The sequence below is a fragment of the Heteronotia binoei genome, chromosome 5 (genome assembly GCF_032191835.1).
Source record: "Heteronotia binoei isolate CCM8104 ecotype False Entrance Well chromosome 5, APGP_CSIRO_Hbin_v1, whole genome shotgun sequence".
Classification (NCBI taxonomy): domain Eukaryota; kingdom Metazoa; phylum Chordata; class Lepidosauria; order Squamata; family Gekkonidae; genus Heteronotia; species Heteronotia binoei.
The window spans coordinates 1,529,843-1,553,781 of record NC_083227.1 but is presented as its reverse complement, the minus strand read 5'-3'; the positions used below and the strand labels follow the sequence as shown (position 1 = coordinate 1,553,781).

Here is a 23,939-nt window from a genome sequence, read left to right as displayed (position 1 = left end):
ACACAGCCACCTCCTCGAAGGAAAAAGGACCCTGAAAGAAAAAGCAGGTTTCCTCATCAGACATTGTCCCAGTCAAGACTGTACTCTGGACAGGGGCATTCTGGGGTGGTGCAGGATGGAGAGCTTGCCGGGGGGGTAAAGGGAGCGGCCTTCAGAGCCCCTCTCGCTCAGACACATGAGCAGCAACTGCAGGAGCAAAAGCCCCCCTGAGGAAGAGGGGGGAACTCAGGCGGTCCCCCGCTCATCTTCCCTACCTGGACTGCAGGGGCAGCAGCCATTTCCACTCCTCCACAAAGACTCAGCACCGTCTCTTCACTGCCTGTGAAGGAGAAAACATTGGATGAAAGGGTGTTAGCAGAGAATTCATGTTTTCTTTGCTTGTTCAAATCCTGCTTCGTGCACCCCTGTGCCCAAGGCTGTAAAATCCTGGCCTGGGTATACTTTAAAAAATGTGTAACAATTTTGAGTAAACTTGAGGGAGAGGTAAGGAGAAGCCTCAGGGAGGGGTGGGGTATAATCACTGCCAACACATTTCCAGTTTGGTGTTGTGGTTAAGGGCGTGAACTCTTTTCTGGGAGAACCGGGTTTGATTCTCCACTCTTCCACTTGCAGTTGCTTGAATGATCTTGGGTCAGCCATAGCTATTGCAGAGTTGTCCTTGAAAGGGCAGCTGCTGTCAGAGCTCTCTCAGCCCCACCCACCTTACAGGGTGTTTGTTGTAGGGGGGTAAGTTAAAGGAGATTGTAAGCAGCTCTGAGTCTCAGACTGAAGGGTGGGGTATAAATCCATCATCATCATCATCTCCTTCTCCTTCTCCTTCTCCTCCTCCTCCTCCTCCTTCTCCTCCTCCTCCTTTTCCTTCCTTCTTCAACCCTAGAGGCTTATCCTGTGAACTTCAGAGCTCAAAACTGACAGCATCTTGGCTCGATCAGACCAAAGGCCCAGGAACACCATTCTCTGGGTGGCTGGGCCCTCCAATGTGCCTTTGGGTTTAGGCTTCTGGGTGAAGCGGGGGGTGGGGGGAGGGTTGGGAGAAATGAGGTCAAAGATACATCACAATCACATCTGTTCAAAACCCCAAAAATGATCTTAGCCCTTCTATGTGCCTTTGGGTTTAGGGGTGGGGTGGAGGGGGAGTGGGAAGAAATGAGGTCAAAGATACAATCACATCCATTCAAAAACCCAAACATTATATTAGCACATCTGAAATCCAGAGGGGAATATTTAGGGGTTTCTTGAGTGTCTGCTGACTCTCCGATGTCATGTCTGAATGTTCAACGGGATGAGATGTCACATCTATCCCTTGCCCTGCCCCCAAAGCCCCCCAGGGGGGAGAGGTCAACTTTTCTTTTTTAAGCTGCCTTAAATCCCTCTAATGGAAGGTACGTTATATGGGAATATTTCAGTTAACATGAGGAATTATAAACATTAATTCAGCTTGCCATTTAGAAGAAAAGAATACATAAAATGAAAATGGGTTAAGTATATCTAATGAGATAAACAGCCAACATCCCTTATTTGAGTATGTCGATATAAAACATTATTCTGATATACTATTATTAAAGAGAAATAGATTCCCCCGTGGCTCAGTGGTAGAGCATCTGCTTGGGAAGCAGAAGGTCCCAGGTTCAATCCCTGGCATCTCCAAAAAAGGGTCCAGACAAATAGGTGTGAAAAACCTCAGCTTGAGACTCTGGAGAGCTGCTGCCAGTCTGAGAAGACAATACTGACTTTGATGGACCTTTGAGGGTCTGATTCTGTATAAGGCAGCTTCATATGTTCACATGTTCACAGTTGCACTAAAAGTCTTTACTACCCACCGATTGTTTGAGCACTATAAATAAACTGTTGTTGTCGTTAGCCTGCCCGAGTCCTCGCATCTCCTTGGTCATGGCTAAAAGGTTTTGCTAAGAAGGAAGATTCAGGGGTTGGGGGGGGGTACTCTGGGCCCCCCCAAAAGACCCTGACCAGAGCGGTGGCAGCCTGTAGAAGGCCCTTCCTGGTCGCCTGCTGAGTCACAACCTTCTATCCGACAACTTCACAATGGGCCCAGATATGGGCACAAGGCACCCTTACCGTGTGAGAGGGCCTCTTGGGCATGCTCCTGGGCCTGCACCTTCTGCTCTTCCTCCAAGAGAGACCCTTCCTCCTCAGAGACCTCTGCTTCCATCTTCACAGATGGTCCCCACATCTGGAACAGTAGGAAGAGAGACAGGGAAGAGCAGGAAGGCTAAAGACCAAGGAAGCAAAACACGCTCCGTTCCCCATCCCTGCACACATCAATAGAGCTGTAAGAATCAGGGATCTGGCACATCTCACAGAGGTCTGAGAGGAGCAGAGAAGCTCTGCTAGCTGAGACAGCTAGAGAAATTGCTGAGAATTTCTGAGTTTTCTGAGTTTTGAAGGACTTCATTCTAAGGACTTCATTCTAAGGTTTGTGGGGCTGCCTAAAATTCTAAGGTGTGATAGCTGGGGAACTGCTCTTTGTTTGTTTGGTTGACTGCTCTTTGTTTGGTTGACTGGCCCAAGGGTGAAAGACATTAAGAGTGATTGCTGCTGATTGAGAGTGATTGCTGAGGAGTGCCTCTACTCCACCCTCTTTGCATTTTAAGCTGCGCCTTGCCAAAGGCGCGAGCCTTTGGCGCGAGCCGAAGGGCGAGAGGGCGAGAGCTAAAGGGCTCTTGGCCTGTGGCTCTTTGCCTAGGGGCTCTCTAAGGACCAGGAACCCAGATCCCTGATTTCCTTGTTCTCTATAAGGTAAGTTCCCTATAAGGTAAGTTGAGGTAAGGTAAGTTGACCCCCCAGAAGGGGAGCCACTTAAACAGCATTTAAAGAGGACTGTATATTTTAATATATATATATCATGAAGATAGAATGCCAGCAGGGGGTTGGGGGCTTTCCAGTGTTTTGCACTGAGTGTCACATGTATGACTATCTGCCCAAAGGACAGAAGTCTTGGGTGTGTGCTCGATGCAAGGAGCTCCTGGTCCTCAGGGAACGAGTTCGTACCCTTGAGGCCGAGGTGACTGCCCTGGAGAAGCAGAGACGGTCAGATAGGCACCTGGGGAAGACTCTCGGGGGCGTATTAGATGAGCCCCGCTCTGAATGTAGCAGCCCCGTTGCTGCCAGAGAGCGAGAGGGTCGAGAGGGAACAGGGCACCGTGCTGAGGACAAGGGGAATGCGCCCTCAGAAGGGACCTCTTCTTCGGTTGGTGAGCGGGAATCCTTTCGCGCCAAGGAACCATCCCTGAGCAGGGGGAGAGGGGGGGTTTTGGTAGTTGGTGATTCGATCCTTAGGCAAGTAGACAGCAGGGTGGCGAAACCGCGTACTGACCGTATGGTGACTTGCCTGCCTGGTGCGAAGGTAGCGGACATTACGCGTGTAGTAGATAGACTGATAGACAGTGCTGGGGAGGAGCCTGTGGTCTTGGTGCATATTGGCACCAATGATGTGGGGAAATGCAGTCGTGAGGTCCTGGAGGAAAAATTTAGGCTGCTAGGCGGGAGACTTAAGGCCAGGACCTCCAAGGTAGCCTTCTCGGAAGTGCTACCTGTTCCACGTGCAGGGCAGGAGAGACAGGCACAAATTAGAAGTCTCAATGTGTGGATGAGACGATGGTGTAAGGAGGAAGGGTTTAAGTTTGTTAGGCACTGGGATGCTTTCTGGAACAAGCGGGAGCTGTACAAAAGAGACGGTCTCCACTTGTCCCCGGATGGAACCAGGCTGCTGGCGCTTAAAATCAAAAAGGTGGTAGAGCAGTTTTTAAACTAAATCTTGGGGGAAAGCCGACAGGAGATGAAATGTCTCTGGTTCGGGAGGACTCGTCTCAAAGAGATGAAGGGTTAGCTGAGATTTTTCTATCGGGTAACAGACCAGAGTTGTCCACTGTGAAGGCGACAAACAATACGGACTGTCTGCCAGAGTCTCGAGGTGGCAGGAGGAAGGTGGCGGGCCTAGCTCGCCTGGGAAATTATAGATGTTTGTATGCAAATGCTAGAAGTGTTCGAAGTAAAATTGGTGAATTGGAATGTTTAGTGTTGGGAGAAAACATAGACATTGTGGGAATTTCAGAAACTTGGTGGAATGAGGAGAATCAGTGGGACACGGTGATTCCTGGATATAAGCTATATCGGAAGGATAGGGAGGGAAGGGTTGGAGGTGGGGTGGCTCTGTATGTCAGAGAGGATATACGGTCCAGTAAGACTGAGGTCAGAGAATTAGATCCACTTTTAGAAATGCTTTGGGTTGAAATAGAGGGCCCAAAAGGAAATTTAACTATGGGAGTTTGTTATCGCCCACCAAATCAAAAGATAGAGGACGATTATAATATGATGGAAGGCTTAAAGATAGCGGCTAAACGTAAAAACTGTGTCGTAATAGGTGATTTTAACTACCCGCAGATTGATTGGGTCAATATGTGTTCTGGTCGAGAGAAAGAGATTGAGTTTCTTGATGCTCTCAATGACTGTGCTATGGAACAGATGGTCTCAGAACCTACCAGGGGTGGGGCGATCCTGGATTTGGTCCTAAGTAATGCCCAAGACTTGGTGAGAGATGTAAAAGTGATTGCGCCGCTTGGGAGCAGTGACCATAATGTTATTGATTTTACCGTTTGTATAAATAGGGAGTTGTCCAAAAAGACCGCCACAACCACGTTTAACTTTAAAAGGGGTAAATACACTGAGATGAGGAGGCATGTGAAGAGGAAACTGAAAGGAAAGGTACATACGGTCGAAACCCTTGGGGAAGCTTGGACGCTATTTAAAACTATAATCCTAGAAGCTCAGATAAAATACATACCACAAGTTAGGAAAGGCACAAACAGGCATAAGAAAAGGCCTGCGTGGTTAACAAACAAAGTAATGGAAGCTGTAAAGGGTAAGAAGGACTCCTTTAAGCGGTGGAAAACCAGTCCAAGTGAGATTAGTAAAAGGGAACACAGGCTGTGGCAAATCAAATGCAAGACTGTGATCAGGCAGGCAAAAAGGGACTATGAGGAGCATATTGCAAAAAACATAAAGACCAACAATAAAACTTTCTTCAAATATATTAGAAGTAGGAAACCAGCCAGGGAGGCAGTGGGGCCCTTGGATGACCATGGGGTAAAAGGATTACTGAAAGAGGATAGGGAAATGGCTGAGAAGCTAAATGAATTTTTTGCCTCCGTCTTCACTGTGGAAGACAAGAACTTTTTGCCCGCCCCAGAACCACTAATTTTGGAAGGGGTGTTGAAAGACCTGAGTCAGATTGAGGTGACAAAAGAGGAGGTCCTACAACTGATAGACAAATTAAAAACTAATAAGTCACCGGGTCCGGATGGCATACATCCGAGAGTTCTGAAGGAACTCAAAGTTGAACTTGTGGATCTTCTAACAAAAATCTGTAATCTTTCATTGAAATCTGCCTCCGTTCCTGAGGACTGGAAGGTAGCAAATGTCACCCCCATCTTTAAAAAAGGTTCCAGAGGAGATCCGGGAAATTACAGGCCAGTCAGTCTGACTTCAATACCGGGAAAGTTGGTAGAAACCATTATCAAGGACAGAATGAGTAGGCACATTGATGAACACGGGTTATTGAGGAAGACTCAGCATGGGTTCTGCAAGGGAAGATCTTGCCTCACTAACCTGTTGCATTTCTTTGAGGGGGTGAACAAACATGTGGACAAAGGAGACCCGATAGATGTTGTTTACCTTGACTTCCAAAAAGCTTTTGATAAAGTTCCTCATCAAAGGCTCCTTAGAAAACTTGAGAGTCATGGAGTAAAAGGACAGGTCCTCTTGTGGATCAAAAACTGGCTGAGTAATAGGAAGCAGAGAGTCAGTATAAATGGGCAGTCTTCGCAGTGGAGGACGGTAAGCAGTGGGGTGCCGCAGGGCTCGGTACTGGGTCCCATGCTCTTTAACTTGTTCATAAATGATTTAGAGTTGGGAGTGAGCAGTGAAGTGGCCAAGTTCGCGGATGACACTAAATTGTTCAGGGTGGTGAGAAGCAGAGAGGATTGTGAGGAACTCCAAAGGGATCTGTTGAGGCTGGGTGAGTGGGCGTCAACGTGGCAGATGCGGTTCAATGTGGCCAAGTGTAAAGTAATGCACATTGGGGCCAAGAATCCCAGCTACAAATACAAGTTGATGGGGTGTGAACTGGCAGAGACGGACCAAGAGAGAGATCTTGGGGTCGTGGTAGATAACTCACTGAAAATGTCAAGACAGTGTGCGTCTGCAATAAAAAAGGCCAACGCCATGCTGGGAATTATTAGGAAGGGAATTGAAAACAAATCAGCAAGTATCATAATGCCCCTGTATAAATCGATGGTACGGTCTCACTTGGAGTACTGTGTGCAGTTCTGGTCGCCTCACCTCAAAAAGGATATTATAGCATTGGAGAAAGTTCAGAGAAGGGCGACTAGAATGATTAAGGGGCTGGAGCACTTTTCCTATGAAGAAAGGTTGAAACGCTTGGGACTCTTTAGCTTGGAGAAACGTCGACTGCGGGGTGACATGATAGAGGTTTACAAGATAATGCATGGGATGGAGAAAGTAGAGAAAGAAGTACTTTTCTCCCTTTCTCACAATACAAGAACTCGTGGGCATTCCATGAAATTGCTGAGCAGGAAGGTTAAAACGGATAAAAGGAAGTACTTCTTCACCCAAAGGGTGATTAACATGTGGAATTCACTGCCACAGGAGGTGGTGGCGGCCACAAGTATAGCCACATTCAAGAAGGGTTTAGATAAAAATATGGAGCACAGGTCCATCAGTGGCTATTAGCCACAGTGTATGTGTATATAAAAAAAAATTTTTTTTGCCACTGTGTGACACAGAGTGTTGGACTTGATGGGCCATTGGCCTGATCCAACATGGCTTCTCTTATGTTCTTATGTTCTTATGGTTTTCTATCAACCCTGGGGAAGTGCCTGGAGGGATGCGTATAAGGTGAAAGGTCACAACTCGAAAGGACGGCATGAAGCTCCCTCACCTGTCCTGCCTGCCTCTTCTCCTCTGCCTGGCTCAGGAGGAAACCTTCGGCCAGGGCCACCGCCTGGGAACTGGTCTCCGGCCCACATCCTCTGACCCAGCCCTGCATTTCCTGGGGCAGGAGAGTCAGGAACTGCTCCAGGATCACCAGGTCCACGATCTGCTTCTTGGTGTGCCTCTCCGGCTCCAGCCACTGGCTGCAAAGTCCATGGAGCTGGCTGCAAACCTCTCGGGGCCCATCAGACTCATGGTAGCGGAACTGCCGAAAACGCTGGCGATATTCCTCTGAGATCGTCGTGACCTGATAACAGACCTCTGGCTCAGGGCTTTCCCAGAATCCAACACCACTCCCAGCTAGGGTAGGTTTGGGGCCTTTGCTTTCTCTCTTGCCCGTTCCAGGTCCTTCTGGGTCCTGCTCTTCCATCTCCTTTCCCTTCTCTTGGGTTACTTCCAACTGTGGAAAAAATGCTTTTATTCACTTGGCTATGAAGAGGGAGAGGGGAATATATCAAAAAGGCAGAAAGGAACCTAAAGAAGATGGAGCTACATCACCGACCCTGGTCAAGACACACCCAGGACTGCCCTCCTGGATCAGAAGGAAAGTCCTTCTCGTGGTTTGCAAATCAGGATTCACGTCATTAACTACCGTAGACATCTCTTAGGGAGGCCCAAAGTCTCCGGGTCCTGATGGCAAACACCCAAGAGTTTCTAAAGGATGTGAGATAGCGATGTGTTCCCCGTGCCCTTTGTCCCTCCCGGCCTTCTGGATGTGGGCAGCTGATATCTGGGCGCATGGCTCTCCGCAACAGCCTTGTATTGTGACTCATGGGCGTTAGCGGCCTTTCCATCGACACCAATGGTGTTACTAAGCTCTGCTGAGGGGCCTTGAATGCCCCGTAGTAGACCAAACTGATGCCTAATGGGGATTGCCAGCCTCAGGTGGGGCAAGAAAACAGCCCAAAGGCATCCGCGAAAAACCAGCCTCTATAAATTAGAAAAACGCTAAGAAGAAATTAATAGAAATTCATGCTTACTACAAAAAAATTTTTGCTATCAGAATGCTGACCGCAAAGTCTTTCAAATTGCAATTAGTGCCATTTTTTCCGATACATTTTTGTATGTTTGTTTAAACTTGTGGTGTGTTATTTCTGCTGGTGAATCTTAATGCTATATCGATGCAGCTTGTAGAAGCCTTGTGTGAAACAGGGCATTATGTACAACCTTGTCATGTATTTGTGCCTGGCTGCAGCTTTTTACTACACCGGCTCTGTTTAAAAGGAGTATTTGGAGTGTTGGACTCTGTGCAAAGCGGCTTCATGTCACTTCCTGGATCCACTCTTTCGGAGAAAATGGCATTAATTGCATGTTGAAAGACTTTGGGGTACCGGTGTGGTCAGCATTCTGATAGCAAAAAAAAATTGTACAATGTATAGTAAGCACTCTATGAATTTGTATTAAGTTTCTTCTTAGTATCAAAGATTTCAGGTTTTCATGGCTGGTAACATCATTAGGGTTTGAAGAATCTTTCGGGCACAAGTGCCGTGTTCTACTGGAGAAACGCCACTGAGGATGTTCTCCGCAGCTGAGAACGAAACGTCTGGAAGGAAAACTTTCTTCTTAGTGTTTTTCTAATTTTTCTAATTTATAGAGTCTGGTTTTTCGCATATGTCTTTGTGCTGTTTACCTGCTCCATTTTCCGTGTTACTCTTTTTGGTTGGCTTAGCCTCCAGGTGGGGCTGGAGATCTCCCAGGATTATAACTGATCATCATTAGAACTGATTTTGGGCTGTGTCAACAGAAGTAGTCTCCAGATCATGTGATAAATGTAAAGTTCTGCATTTAGGTAGGAAAAACCAAATGCATCATTATAGGATGGGGGAGACTTGCCTTGGCAGTAGTATGTGCGAAAAGGATCTAGAGGTCTTTGTGGACCATTCACTGAACATGAGTCAGCAGTGTGCTGCAGTAGCTAAAAAGGCAAATGCAATTTTGGGCTGTATCAACAGAAGAATAGTGTCCAGATCATGTGAAGTGATGAGTTTGCTCTGCTCTGCTTAGACCTCACCTAGGGGATTGTTTTCAGTTTGGGGCAGCAGAGTTTAAGAAGGAGGTAGAGAAGCTGGAAGGGGTCCAGAGGAGGGGTCTGGAGACCAAGTCCTATGTAGAAAGATTGATGGAGCTGGGCATGTTCAGCCTGGAGAGGACGCGGCTGAGAGGCGATATGATCTGGCAACAATCCTGATTCTGTGAATTCGGGAGAGCATGAGAAGGAGGGCAGGAAGGGCTGCATCAGTGCCTAGTTCTTGTGGCCCCTTCTTACACACCCAGGGAAATGCTGAGGGGCACTTTGGGGTCAGTCAGAAATTTTTCTCTAGGCCAGACTGGCAAGGGATCCTGGAGAGTTTGGGATTTTTTGCCATCTTCTGCTCATACAGCAGAAGTTGTAGGTTGTAGGCAAAAAACATCTGGAGAGCTACCGTTGGCCACCCCTGCTCTGTGGCATTAGATTGCGCTGCGCTCCCCCCCTCCCCCCAATTCCCTGGGAATTCCCCATTGCAGACGTCACTACCTGAGAGCAGCAGCTGTTTTATTTCAGAATTAAAATGACCAGTGATTGGACGCCAGTTGCATACACTGAATTTCCTTGCACTTTAAAGACACTGGTTATTCCTGCTCCCCCCACCCGCCCCAAAGAAATCCCACGCACATGGTGGAGCACAAGCCATGCTAACGGCCGCTTCCCTCTCTTCTTGCAAGATCTGATCCCTGATTCTCCCCTCCCCTCCCCAAATCCTGCAGGACTTACTTGCAAGGAGACCTTCCCTGGGTCCGGCTGCTGCAAAGAGCCTTTTCCCTGCTTCTCTGCGGACCCGAAGCTCTTCCTCTCTCGTGCAATTCAGGAACTCCCCCCCCCACCCTTCCTTCCTCCCCCCCCCTTGCTCGGCCTCTCTTGCAAAAGCGGCTCTGTGCCTTTAACCCTTGCAGGGCTGGAGCAAAGCCGCAGACAAGCGCACCTTGAAGATCTCCCTTGCAGGGCTGGACACAGAGGAAGACGCCCCCCCCCCCCGCCGGGTTCCTGCTCCCAGACCTGGCCGGGTTGGTCGGGCTGCAGCCAGCGATGCCCTCTGCGGCTCAGTGGGACGACTCGGGAGTAGGAGGAAGCTTCAGATCCATCACTTTCTCCACCCCCCCGCCAGTGGCGGACTGGGTCTAAAATCTTGGTTGCCAGGAGACAAAGGGGAGGGACCCAGTCACAATTTTAAGGCTATCGTTTAATTTTTATAAGAAAGAAATAAAATTTTCCAAAATACAGAAGTGGAGAAAAGGTACAATTAAAACTTGCAAAATCAATGCATATATATATTCAGTAATTCCAGTGTGCATCTACTGTACATGTTCTTGGCAGCATCCTGTCGATATGAGATGTAAATCCAGATTGCATTTTCTCCAGGGGAGCTGATCTCTGCCAGATGGAGATCAGGTGTAAAAGTGGGAGATCCCCAACAAGAGTGCATGCACTTAACCACTACAGCAAACTTGGCAGTATTCATTTTTACTGAAAAGACACACAGTCATACAGTATTTTCTTTATTTACAAGTCTTTGACAAATGGCACCTCGTACTCTGAATTATTGCATCAGACTCTGGAGTCAAGACCTGTGCTGCAGCAATCCTGAGTATTGTGTTCAGGCGTGGATATAGTTTTGATTCACTGACCTTCATCACAGAAAAGAGCTTTTCATTGATGCACCCTGTCCCAAAAAGGCAGAATTTTAGAAGCAAAAGATTCAAGTTAGAGGTAATTTGGACCCCAGAACTGGAGAAATGGGTCATCCTCTTATTCTACAGAGCCCTTCCTTAGCGGAGGTTTCCCCGTTTTCTGATTGATAAAAGAAACACTTCACTGTGGACTAGCAGGTGCTTGGAGGAGGGAAGGGTGATGTCCCTTTAAGAAAGGCTTTCGAGAATATTCCTTACTTCTTCAGTTGCCCGTCTCTAAACTAGCGCAGCTATTTTCCCAGACTAAAGTAGACAGACACCCACGCCCTCCCAGTCTGCTCGATGAATCCTGGAATCCCGGAGTTGGAAGGGACCAAAGAGGCTATCTAGTCCACCCCCCACTCAATGCAGGATTTGCCTAGAGCGGGGGGGGGGTGCAAACTGTGGCTCCCAAATCTTTCCTCCCCCCACATCCCCCCCTGCTTTTAATGCAGAGGTTTTTGGTTCCCCCCCTTCTATTAATTGTGCAGGCCAAGCGCACACTGGGTGCTCCAACCCGGAGGGTGACTGGGAGTTCTTTCATGGAGGGGGGGAGGGAGGAGAGGGCCCGACAAGAATCTGCATTGGGTGGGGGGAGCTTTTAAATTGGGAGACCAGGCCTCTGCTTCCCCACTGCCGTGCATTGCTACACCACACCTTTCCATTTAACTCAAATACAAACTTTGTCATACACAAGCGCCAACGACCTCCTTCCTCCTCTTCTCACACTATCCCTCCCAGGTTCTGCTCAAAACACCCATGCCCCTTCACTCACCAGGCCTGTTCCAAGCTACACCAGAAGCCGCTGAGCAGACCCTCAGCCCACACTGCCCTTTGGCCCACTCCCCCTCCCTTCTCAAGAGTCACCAGCGTCAGTAGGAGCCCCCCCCCCATTTTCCCCTGGGGCAAAACTGCCCCACAGCCTTCTCACTGCCTGCACTTGTGTGCGCTTGCTAATTCATGGCAAAGCTTGCTGGTAGGATGATGCGCCCTTCTAGACAGCAAAGGTGCCTTCTTCTTCTGCTTTAACGCCGTTTCTATTTCTGCATCTCATGGGACGGGTCACAAGAGGAGATCAGAGAGAGACACATCATTTCTTCAGAACTTAGTTCAACCTTTTCTGCGGGATGTCATCTCATGTCCTGGGTTGTCACTTTCAGCTCAAGTCACCTGGTGGCACTTCCTGAGCTCCACCCCCTTCCCATGATGTCACATTGTGCACCAAAACCCCACCCCACCCTGTGATGTCACTCAGACCACTCCCACAGACCTGCCTCTTCTGCATCTGACATTTAGTCTCTGTGGCTCATTCCCAAAAATCATCAGAGACCTCATTGCTTTTGCTAAACTAAACACAGTGCTGCTTTGTATCCCATTGAACTCAATTTTGTGAAAGATTGAATCATAGAGTTGGAAGGGACCTCCAGGGTCATCTAGTCCAACCCCCTGCACAAGGCAGAAAACTCACAAATACCGTTCCCTAAATTCACACTGGACAGCCTCTCCCCATATGAAACCCCACAGCATCCTCTTTAGCAAAAGCAATGAGATACGGGATGATTTTTCAGTGGAAATATATTGGATTTACCGGCCATTGGAATCAAAGATGCATTCAGTGGAGCAACACAGCTCTTTTGAAGCCAGTACAGCAGAGAGATGGTGAACATGGAGAAGACATCGAATTAACCTCTCATAAAGAACTTTTGTTTGAAATGGACTATATATAGTATATTTTATCCATTGATGAAAGAGAGATAGTGTCAGAACTTGAAGAACTTCAGACGATTCCCAAACTCGTTACAAAGTATAGGATCTTTATTGAGAACTATAGTGCTGGAGGTACGAGATAACAGTAATGCCAGTACTGGCATTTGGTTACATTTTATGCAGTCAGAAGAGATACCATAAAGTCATCTTTCACACGGATTGCAGACAAGTGTCTCCTTCCCAGGCCCTGTTATCAGAAGGGAGGATGCTCTCCTGCTGTGAAGGCCAAGCGGCCTGGCTTCAAAAGGCCACCTGCAGATGTGGACCCTAGGCTATCGGTTACCCTTCAGTGATCACAGAATATTGCCAGGCCCTGGGATCTTGTGTTAGTTGCTTATACAACATAGCATGGGTTAGTATCAGGTTACAGCATGGAGTTGGTCTGGCTAACAGCACATAGGAAAGTTACAAGTTCTGGCATACTGCCCCCCCTAAGCTCTTCGCCTTGGGCTTGTGTGGGTACAGTAGGTGGAATTTCTTGAGCAATTGCGGGGCGGATACATCTTTGGCTTTGACCCATTCGTCACAGCTCGGGGGGAAGTACTTCCACCTAATAAGGTGGTACAACACCCCTCGTCTGACCATGGAGTCCAGGATCTCCTGCACCTCATGGTGGCTCTGGCCCTTCACTCGAGTAGGAGGTGGCTCTGGGGGGCGAGGGTGCCAAGATGTAGCTCCAGGATCTTTGCGAAGAAGGCTGCAATGAAAAACAGGGTGGATCTTACTCAGTAACTTGGGTAGCTCTAATTCTACAGTTACCTTGTTGATCACTCTTTTGATCTTAAAGGGACCAAGGTATTTGGAGGTTAACTTGCGACACCCTTGAGGCAGAGGGAGGTTTTTGGTCGATAAGAACACCGTTTCCCCCTCCTTGAGCTCCCATTGGGGGGAGTGCTTTTTGTCAAAATGTCGTTTGTACTCCTCCTTCGCTTCCTCCAGGTTTTCTTGTATCACCTTCCAACCCTCGCGCACCCCCTCCCACCACTGTTGGCAGGACGTTGGTTCGGGGGACCCTGCTGGGAGAGGGAGATGCGGGAAGGGCTTCCCTTCATAACCATTCACTATTTGGAAGGGGGAGGTTTTTGTGGAGCTATGTAGGCTGTTGTTGTACCCATATTCTGCGAAGGCTAGCAGCTCGACCCAGTTTGTCTGTTGGTAGTTGATATAGCAGCGGAGATACTGCTCCAGAAGCCCGTTCACCCTCTCCGTCTGTCCGTCTGTCTGGGGGTGGTAGGCAGAGCTAAGCCCCTGCTCGATGCCTGCAATTTTACAAAACTCCCGCCAGAAGTTGGCAACGAACTGCGGCCCGCGGTCACTAATGACCTTGTCCGGAAATGAGTGAAGGCGGACCACGTGGTTAAAGAATAGTTGAGCCAGCTTCTTAGCCGTGGGGAGTTTTTTGCACGGGATGAAGTGGGCTTGTTTTGAGAACGTGTCCACGACCACCAAGGTGACGGTTTTCCCTTGGGAGGGCGGTAGCTCTACTGTAAAGTCCATAGAGACGACCGCCCAGGGTCTGGCCGCCGTGGGGAGGGGGACCAAGTGACTCGGCGGCTTCCCCCCCCTGCGTTTTGTCATGATGCAAGTAGGGCAAGAGATTACGAATTCCGACACGTCTCTTTTTAGCTTGGGCCACCAGAATTGTCTACTCACTAAGTTCAGTGTTTTTACGTAACCGAAATGCCTGGCTATGCAACTGGAGTGGCACTGTTCCAGCATGTTTTTCCTCAGGCTTTTGGGTACGTAAATCTTGCCGTTGTGGAGCCAAAGCCCCCCTCCCCTTTCTCGAGCCCTTCGGGCTGCTCATCCCCTTCCGCCTCTGCTTCCGCTGCGAAGCGCTCTTTTTGTTGGGGCTCGGGGGCTCCCGTTTGTTTCCCTGAGCGGGTGGTGACTCCTCCGGCTACTACTGAGGGGGGAATGAGGGAGTCTATCACTTCTTCCTTTTGACTGTCATGCTGGGGCATGCGGGACAATGCGTCGGCTAAAAAGTTTTTGGTGCCGGGAATGTGTTTCAGCACGAAGTCGAATTTGGCGAAAAAACCCGCCCAGCGAATCTGTTTTGCAGTCAGTTTTCGGCGGCCGGTCAGGGCTTCTAGGTTTTTGTGGTCAGTCCAGATTTCGAAGGGGACACGGGCTCCCTCTAACCACGACTGCCATGTTCATAATGCCCCTGTATAAATCGATGGTGCGGTCTCATTTGGAGTACTGTGTGCAATTCTGGTCACCGCACCTCAAAAAGGATATTATAGCATTGGAAAAAGTGCAGGAAAGGGCAAGTAGAATGATTACAGGTTTGGAACACTTTCCCTATGAAGAAAGGTTAAAACGCTTGGGGCTCTTTAGCTTGGAGAAACGTTGACAGCGGGGTGACATGATAGAGGTTTAAAAGATTATGCATGAGATGGAGAAGGTAGAGAAAGGTAGAGAAATACAAGAACTCGTGGGCATTCAATGAAATTGCTGAGCAGTCAGCTTAGAACGGATAAAAGGAGGTACTTCTTCACCCCAAGGGTGATTAACATGTGGAATTCACTGCCACAGGAGGTGGTGGCGGCTACAAGCGTTGGGCTGCCTTGGATCGGATTTGAGGTTGGGGCCTGGAGAATCCAAACATCTAAATGAGGAGTCCCTAACCCTCGTGAGCCTGTGGGCACCTTTGGGATTCTGAAAAGGGGCAGTGCGCACTTTTGCAAAGTGTCTTCCACAGGGTGCGAACCCAACCACAGAATGTCGGGGAGTGAGGTTATGCATAAATCCAGGCCACACTTTGGGCAGGAGCTCACAGGAGCAGAGCTCCGGAACCTCTAAATTTGATGGTGCTTTTTCTTTCTTAACCCCCCCCCCCCCCCACACACACACACAATACTTGCTTCTGGGCTCCATTGTTCAAACCCCCTGTGAGAATTTTGCTGAACTCTTAAGACTGGACAAACTTTCTAATATTCTCCCCCACAAAAAAGGGAATATAACCAAAACATAGAAAGCAGAGAGATGGAAATCTTCATCATGCCACTGTGGCTACATGGGAGAAAGTAATTTAAAAAGTATGATGGGAGGAAGGTTTTCTGATGACAATTCTAAATCAAGAAGCATTTTAAGGTAGATGCTGAACTGATATCATTCAATGAAATTGCTGAGCAGTCAGGTTAAAACGGATAAAAGGAAGTACTTCTTCACCCAAAGGGTGATTAACATATGGAATTCACTGCCACAGGAGGTGGTGGCGGCTACAAGCATAGCCACCTTCAAGAGGGGTTTAGATAAAAATATGGAGCAGAGGTCCATCAGTGGCTATTAGCCACAGTGTGTAGGCTCCCAAGCTATTCGGCCTAGAAGTTAGTCTGAAGAAGACAGAAGTTCTCCACCAGCCTGCACCCCAGGAAGATTATCACCCTCCCTGCATCACTGTGGGTGAATCAGTTTTGAAGACAGTCCAGCAGTTCAGCTACCTGGGGTGCATCATCTCGTCAGACACCAAGATCGACAAGGAGATTGACAATAGACTGGCAAAGGCAAACCGTGCATTTGGCCGACTGCATAAAAGAGTGTGGAGCAACAAGCATCTGAAAAAAGGCACAAAGATCAGTGTTTACAAAGCGGTTGTGATGACAACCCTCATCTACGGCTCCGAATCGTGGGTTTTATACTGTCATCACCTGCGACTCCTTGGGCGCTTTCATCAGCGCTGCCTTCGCACCATCCTCAACATCCACTGGAGTGACTTTGTGACCAACACTGAAGTCCTCAAGCGGGCGGAGGTTACAAGCATTGAGGCATTGTTGTTGAAGACGCAGCTGCGCTGGGCAGGGCATATCTCCAGGATGGAAAACCACCGCCTTCCCAAGATTGCCCTGTATGGCGAACTTTCCACTGGCCATCAAAATAGAGGGGCACCAAAGAAGAGGTACAAGGACTCCTTGAAGAAATCCCTTGGTACCTGTTGCATTAACCATCACCAGTGGTCTGACCTAGCCTCAGATCGCAAAGCATGGAGGCACACCATCCACCAGGCTGTCTCTTCCTTTGAGAACGCACGCATAGCTGGTCTTGAGGACAAAAGGAGATTGAGGAAGAATCGTACTGCTACAGCACCAGCCCCAAATCAGACTTTTCCCTGCAGCCACTGTGGCCGGACCTGCCTGTCCCGCATTGGTCTTGTCAGCCACCAGCGAGCCTGCAGCAGATGTGGACTACTGCACCTTTCTTAAATCTTCGTTTGCGAAGTCAAGCCGAGAGAGTATATATGTGTTTGTGTGTGTGTGTGTGTATATAAAATTTTTGCCACTGTGTGATACAGAGTGTTGGACTAGATGGGCCATTGGCCTGATCCAACATGGCTTCTCTTATGTTCTTATATTTTTAGTTTCTGCTGTGATCCTTGTGTTTTTACTTGATGTATTAAAGTTGTTTTGCCAAATCTCACTACTCCACCTTTCCATTTTAGGCAGACATCTCTTAATGGTTGGGGGAGAAAGGTTTGGGAGACCCGACCTGGGCTGACGGAGCCCAGCTCCTCACACTGGGCGCTGCCCCCACTCTCCCCTACACCCTTGTTACCTGAATTGCCCTAAAAATAGGAGTTGGGGGAATTTAGCGTGGTGGGCAATCAGGCCACAGCGAGATCTTGAGAACCTATATCTACAGAAGGTGTCTGCTTTGGAAATCACCCAATAATGAGATTTGGTTTAATAATAAAAGGGGTTTTACTATAAAATACAAGCAAACATACAAGGGTATAAAATCATACAATATACATACAGGCCTAAGAAAATAGGGTTGAAATAGACAGGGGTAAACACGAGGGTAGACAAACAGGGGATACAACCTGGTTCAGATGTCCTTACAAGAAGAAGAAGATAGAAGATATTGGATTTATATCCCGCCCTCCACTCCGAAGAGTCTCAGAGCGGCTCACAATCTCCTTTAACTTCCTCCCCCACAACAGACACCCTGTGAGGTGGGTGGGACTGAGAGGGCTCTGACAAGCTGCCCTTTCAAGGACAACCTCTGCCAGAGCTATGGCTGACCCAAGGCCATGCCAGCAGGTGCAAGTGGAGGAGTGGGGAATCAAACCCGGTTCTCCCAGATAAGAGTCCGTGCACTTAACCACTATACCAAACTGGCTCTGTGGATGTGCACGGCCATGTGCCACGTCTGGTGCTCCTTACTTAGAGGAGGGAGGGAGGAACACTCTAGTTACATGTTGCTTAGGCAGAGAGAGACATAGAGAGATGAAGCCTTCTCTCCTGTTATAATATTTTTGGAAAGGGGAGAGGTCCTCCCAAAAAAGGGGCTGGCTTGTTTGTGGGCAGTGTTTAGTCTCTTCTGGGTACCTGATTGGGTGCCCAGCTCAAGCCAATGAGCAGACCTGACTCTGGTCACCTGAATGGATCTCCAGATAACAATGGGATAGGGGGAGGCTCCAAAGCGGCAGTTTGGGCAAGGCATGGGTGAAGGCATGGGTGGAGGGGATTAAACAAGCTATACAGACTCATCTAAAAGGGACAATAGAGGGCCAAATTGGCACCCAAGGTGATACCCGATCTACACAAAGGACTCTGGGTGAAGCCGGCCTTCCTCTTCTGGCTAGCACCGTCCTTTGTCTAAAGTTCCGTTTGGCAAAGACTTGGGCGGTCTGGCAGGATCCACGCCTAAGCTAAGCGCGATTGCCTTATGTGGATGTTTGAAACAGCTGTTGAGTACGGGAGCCTCTCGCTTCTCTGTCATGGAGTCTGGCAGTGCAGGAAAATCATTGTACTGCGGCTCCAGTTAAAGCAGCAATGAGAGAAGACTGAGGAAGACTTAAGAACTGTGAAACTGTGAAGAATCCAAGAAATACAGGTATTTTTGTTCTCTGAGAAGTTGCACAAAACGACACCCCCGACTCCACCCAAGCTTCGGGCCTCAGGAAGTGGCTGAAGGCGGGGCCCCTGGGATTCTGCATTGTGAAAGGACTGATTGGGGGAGCGGAGAGAGAGGATACGTTCTGTCTGTTAGCTGCATGGATTTACTATTTAGCTTTAAGAACATAAGAGAAGCCATGTTGGATCAGGCCAATGGCCCATCCAGTCCAACACTCTGTGTCACACACACACACATATACGTACATACATATATATATATATATATATATATACACACTGTGGAGAATAGCCACTGATGGACCTCTGCTCCATATTCTTATCGAATCCCCGCAGAAGAGAGGAAGTGGCTGTGGCTGAAGGGGCACAAGACTTTACAAAGGCCACACTGGCCCCGGGGCTTCCATGTGGCTGGACTGGAAACAGGTGTGTGAGGATATTTTGGCTCTGGACATCAGCTGCTGCCGCATGTCCCTGCTCTGCCCCCTCTGGCCAGGACTCAGCACTACAACCATAAGTCATTTATTGAAAAAGAGGTGCCAGAGCTTATTAGCACAGCTCATTTGCATATGCTACAGGTGGCCAACGGTAGCTGTCCAGATGTTTTTTGCCTATATCTCCCATCACCTCCAGACAGCATGGCTGATGGCTGGGACTGATGGAAGGTGTAGGCAAAAACCATCTGGAGAGCTACCATTGGCCAACCCTGGCATACACCCCTGACATCACCAGAAGGTGTACTAAATTATATCAGCTCAGCATCTACCTTAAAATGCTTCTTGATTCATAATTGCCATAATAAAACCTGACTCCCATCATACTTTTTGCATTACTTTCTCCTATGTGGCCACAGTGGCATAATGAAGATTTCCATCTGTCTGCTTTATGTGCTTGGGTGATTTCCGCATTTTTTTTGTGGAGAAAAATATTAGAAAATTTGTCAAATCCTCAGCAAAATTCTCACAGGGGGTTTGAACAGTGGAACACAGAAGCAAGTTGCAGGGGGGAGTATAAGAAAGAAAGAGGACAATAAAATTGAGAGGTTCCCCAGCTCTGCTCCTGTGAGCTCCTGCCCAAAATGAGGCCTAACTACAAATATCAGCCCCAGCCCTCCCCTCCGCCACCCCGTGCCGACCCATGGGGCCAGAAAATGGAGTCTGCATGCTGAAGCAGGCTTGTAGCTGAACTGCATTCAGTAGCCAAGCCAGCCGCCTAGAGGACAGGTTCTCGGCCTAGCCAGCCGACTATTTCATAGAATTATAGAGTCGGAAGGGACCTCCAGGGTCATCTAGTACTTGGCCTACTCCTATGTGCCAGCCCTGGGTGTTGGAAGAATGCAACTGTGACGCAAGATCCTTCCACACTGAGCATTCAAAAGATTTCACCTGTGTGTGGATTCTTCGATACTTTTGTAGACTGGAACTCACGTTGGATCTCTTTTAAACTCTGTGCATTCAAAATGGTTCTCCCCGTGTGAATTCTTTGACGCTGTTGAAGATTCCAACTCTGAATAAATTTCTATCCACACTATTGAGCATTCAAATGCTTTTGAAGACTGGCTTTCAAACTGAATGTCTTCCAAGACTCTGAACATTCAAAATGTATATCCCCTGTATCTGTTCTTAGATGCTGTAAAAGAAGGTCACTACAACTGAATCTCTTAGTATTCAAATGGTTTCTCTTTTGTCTGCATTCTTCAGTGCAGTTGAAGGCTGGAACTCACATAGAATCTCTTTCCACACTCTAAGCTTTAAAAAGTTTCTCCTTTAGTGTGGGTTTTCTGATGCTTTTGAAGACTGGAACTTACACTGAATCTCATTCCACACTCTGAGCATTCAAAAGTCGTCTTCCCTGTGTGGGTTCTTTGATGCCTTTGAAGATGGCTACTGTTACTAAATCTCTTTCCACACTCTAAGCATTCAAAAGGTTTCTCCCCTGTGTGGGTTCTCTGATGCAGCTGAAGACTGGAACTCACACTGAATCTCTTTCCACACTTTGAGCATTCAAAAGGTTTCTCCCCTGTGTGGGTTCTTAGATGATACTGAAAACTGGAATTCACTCTGAATCTTTTTCCACACTCTGAGCATTCAAATGGTTTCTCCCCTGTGTGGGTTCTCTTATGCTGTTGAAGACCATCATTTGCACTGAATCTCTTTCCACACTCTGAGCATTCAAACGGTTTCTCCCCTGTGTGGGTTCTCTTATGCTTTTTAAGATAGCCACTCCGGCTGAATCTCTTTCCACACTCTGAGCATTCAAACGGTTTCTCTCCTGTGTGGGTTCTCTGATGCTGCTGAAGATTGCCACTCCGGCTGAATCTCTTTCCACACTCTGAGCATTCAAAATGTTTCTCCCCTGTGTGGGTTCTCTGATGCTGCTGAAGAGTGCCACTGCAACTGAATCTCTTTTCACACTCTGAGCATGCAAAAGGTTTCTCCCCTGTGTGAGTTCTCTGATGCTGGTGAAGGCTGGAATTCTCACTGAATCTCTTTCCACACTGCGAGCATTCAAACAGTTTATCCCCTGTGTGGGTTCTTAGATGCTTTTGAAGACTGGAATTCAAACTGAATCTCTTTCCACACTCTGAGCATTCAAACGGTTTCTCCCCTGTGTGGGTTCTTTGATGATACTGAAGCCTGAAATTCAAACTGAATCTCTTCCCACAATCTGAGCATTCAAAAGGTTTATCCCCTGTGTGAGTTCTCTGATGCTTGTGAAGGCTGGAATTCTCACTGAATCTTTTTCCACACTGCGAGCATTCAAACGGTTTCTCCCCTGTGTGGGTTCTTAGATGCTTTTGAAGATTGGAATTCAAACTGAATCTCTTCCCACAATCTGAGCATTCAAAAGGTTTATCCCCTGTGTGAGTTCTCTGATGCTGGTGAAGGCTGGAATTCTCACTGAATCTCTTTCCACACTCTGAGCATTCAAACGGTTTCTCCCCTGTGTGGTTTCTTAGATGCTTTTGAAGACTGGAATTCAAACTGAATCTCTTTCCACACGCTGAGCATTCAAAAGGTTTCTCCCCTGTGTGGGTTCTCTGATGCTGCTGAAGACTGGAATTCACACTGAATCTTTTTCCACACTCTGAGCATTCAAAAGGTTTCTCCCCTGTGTGGGTTCTCTGATGCAGCTGAAGACTGCCACTCACACTGAATTTCTTTCCACACTCTGAGCATTCGAAAGGTTTCTCCCCTGTGTGGGTTCTCTGATGATACTGAAAACTAGAATTCACACTAAATCTCTTTCCGCACTCTGAGCATTCAAACGGTTTCTCCCCTGTGTGGGTTCTCTGATGCTGTTGAAGATTGCCATTTGAACTGAATCTCTTTCCACACTCTGAGCATTCAAAAGGTTTCTCCCCTGTGTGGATTCTCTGATGCTTTTGAAGATTGCCATTTGAACTGAATCTCTTTCCACACTCTGAGCATTCAAACGGTTTCTCCCCTGTGTGGGTTCTCTGATGCTGTTGAAGATTGCCATTTGAACTGAATCTCTGTCCACACTCTGAGCATTCAAATGGTTTCTCCCCTGTGTGGGTTCTTTGATGATACTGAAGACTGGAACTCACAATGAATGTCTTTCCACACTCTGAGCATTCAAATGGTTTCTCCCCTGTGTGGGTTCTTAGATGCTTTTGAAGACTGGAACTCACACTGAATGTCTTTCCACACTCTGAGCATTGAAAAGTCTTCTTCCCTGTGTGGGTTCTTTGGTGCTTTTGTAGACTGGAATTCATACTGAAGTTCTTTCTACACTCTGAGAATTCACCATGTTTCTGTACTGTGTGTATTCTTTGGTGTACTAAAAGCTGTGTTCTGTATCTGATGTACTTTCCACAATAACGGCATTTATATGCCTTCCTTTGACCGGAGAATGTAATTCCATTCTCTGAACAGATGAATAGTTTCATTCCTGAAAGAGTCTGTTGGTGACGGCTGCAGACAGGGATTTCATGGAACCTGCTTCCTTGGCGAGGAATGCTCTTAACCCCTCTTTTCAGTGTACGGTTTCCTTCCTGCCTCTGTGGTTCATCTCTGTTCTCGAAGTTTCCTTCAGCCTGTTCAATCTTGGCTTTTTCCAGTGAGAACCCGTGAAATTCCCCAACTGACTCCTCAACATCTCCTGCTGGAATAAAGAGGGAAGTTGAATCATAACTCATGTAAAGAGCCAAAGCACCTACCACAAACTCCTAATTCATGACTACACATTTTTGACTTCTGAACTGTCTGTCTGTCTTTCCTGGCGAACCTTTTATAGAGCTTTTTCTACATTCTGACCATCCCTGCCCCCCCCCCCCCCAAATAAACTCCCTAAATGTACTTGAAGGGAAAAGGTGGCAAAGATATTTTCCTCTGTGCTTCCCATTTGCCTTGCCATGAAGGTCCTTTGGCCTGCAGGTTGGCCCTATTTCCCTTGTGTTCCCAATAAGGTAAGTAGACACTGCAGAAGGAGAGCCACATAAACACAACAGGATTTAAAGGGGGACTGTATATTTTAAAAAGCTATCATGAAGGTGAAATGCCAGCAGGGGGTGGGGGCTTTCCAGTGTTTTGCACTGAGTTTCACATGTATGATTATCTGCCCATAGGACAGAAGTCTTGGGTGTGTGCTCGATACAAGGATCTCCTGGTCCTCAGGGAACGAGTTTGTACCCTTGAGGCTGAGGTGACTGACCTGAAGAAGCAGGGACAGTCAGTTAGGCACTCGGAGAAGTCCCTCGGGGACGTGTTAGATAAGCCCCACTCTGAACATGGCAGCCCCGTTGCTGCCAGGGAGCATGAGGGTCAAGAGGGAACAGGGCACCATGCTGAGGATAAGAGGAATGTGCCCTCAGAAGGAACCTCTTCTTCGGTTGGTGAGCGGGTATCCTTTCGCGCCAAGGAGCCATCCCTGGGCAGGGAGGGAGGGAGGGTCTTGGTAGTTGGTGATTCGATCCTTAGGCAAGGAGATAGCTGGGTGGCAAAACTGTGTACTGACAGTATGGTGAATTGCCTGCCTGGTGCGAAGGTAGCGGACATTACGCGTGTTGTAGATAGGCTGATAGACAGTTCTGGGGAGGAGCCAGTGGTCGTGGTGCATATTGGCACCAACAATGTGAGGAAATGCAGTCGTGAGGTCCTGGAGGAAAAATTTAGGCTGTTAGGCGGGAGACTTAAGGCCAGGACCTCCAAAGTAGGCTTCTCAGAAGTGCTACCTGTTCCACGTGCAGGGCTGGAGAGACAGGCACAAATTAGAAGTCTCAATGTGTGGATGGGACAATGGTGTAGGGAGGAAGGGTTTAAGTTTGTTAGGCACTGGGATGCTTTCTGGAACAAGTGGTGGCTGTGTACGTCAGAGAGGGTATACAGTCCAGTAAGACTGAGGTCAGAGAATTAGATTCCCTTCTAGAAATCCTTTGGGTCGAAATAGAGGGCCCAAAAGGAAATTTAACTATGGGAGTTTGTTATCGCTCAACAAATCAAAAGATAGAGGACGATTATAACATGATGGAAGGATTAAAGATAGTGGCTAAACGTAAAAACTGTATCATAATAGGTGATTTTAAATACCCGCAGATTGATTGTGTTAATATGT

At 47.9% G+C, this 23,939-nt stretch overlaps 1 protein-coding gene across 1 annotated transcript; it reads right to left on the bottom strand.

Moving 5' to 3' along the window:
- Positions 1-14,228: 14,228 nt before the first annotated feature.
- Positions 14,229-22,524, bottom strand: LOC132571364 (oocyte zinc finger protein XlCOF6-like). Its single transcript, XM_060238165.1, has 4 exons — positions 20,993-22,524; positions 20,170-20,914; positions 16,993-17,068; positions 14,229-14,482 (listed from the first exon to the last, which is right to left on the bottom strand). Exons 1-4 carry the CDS (start codon positions 22,522-22,524, stop codon positions 14,229-14,231), a joined length of 2,607 nt encoding a protein of 868 aa, XP_060094148.1.
- Positions 22,525-23,939: the final 1,415 nt, after the last annotated feature.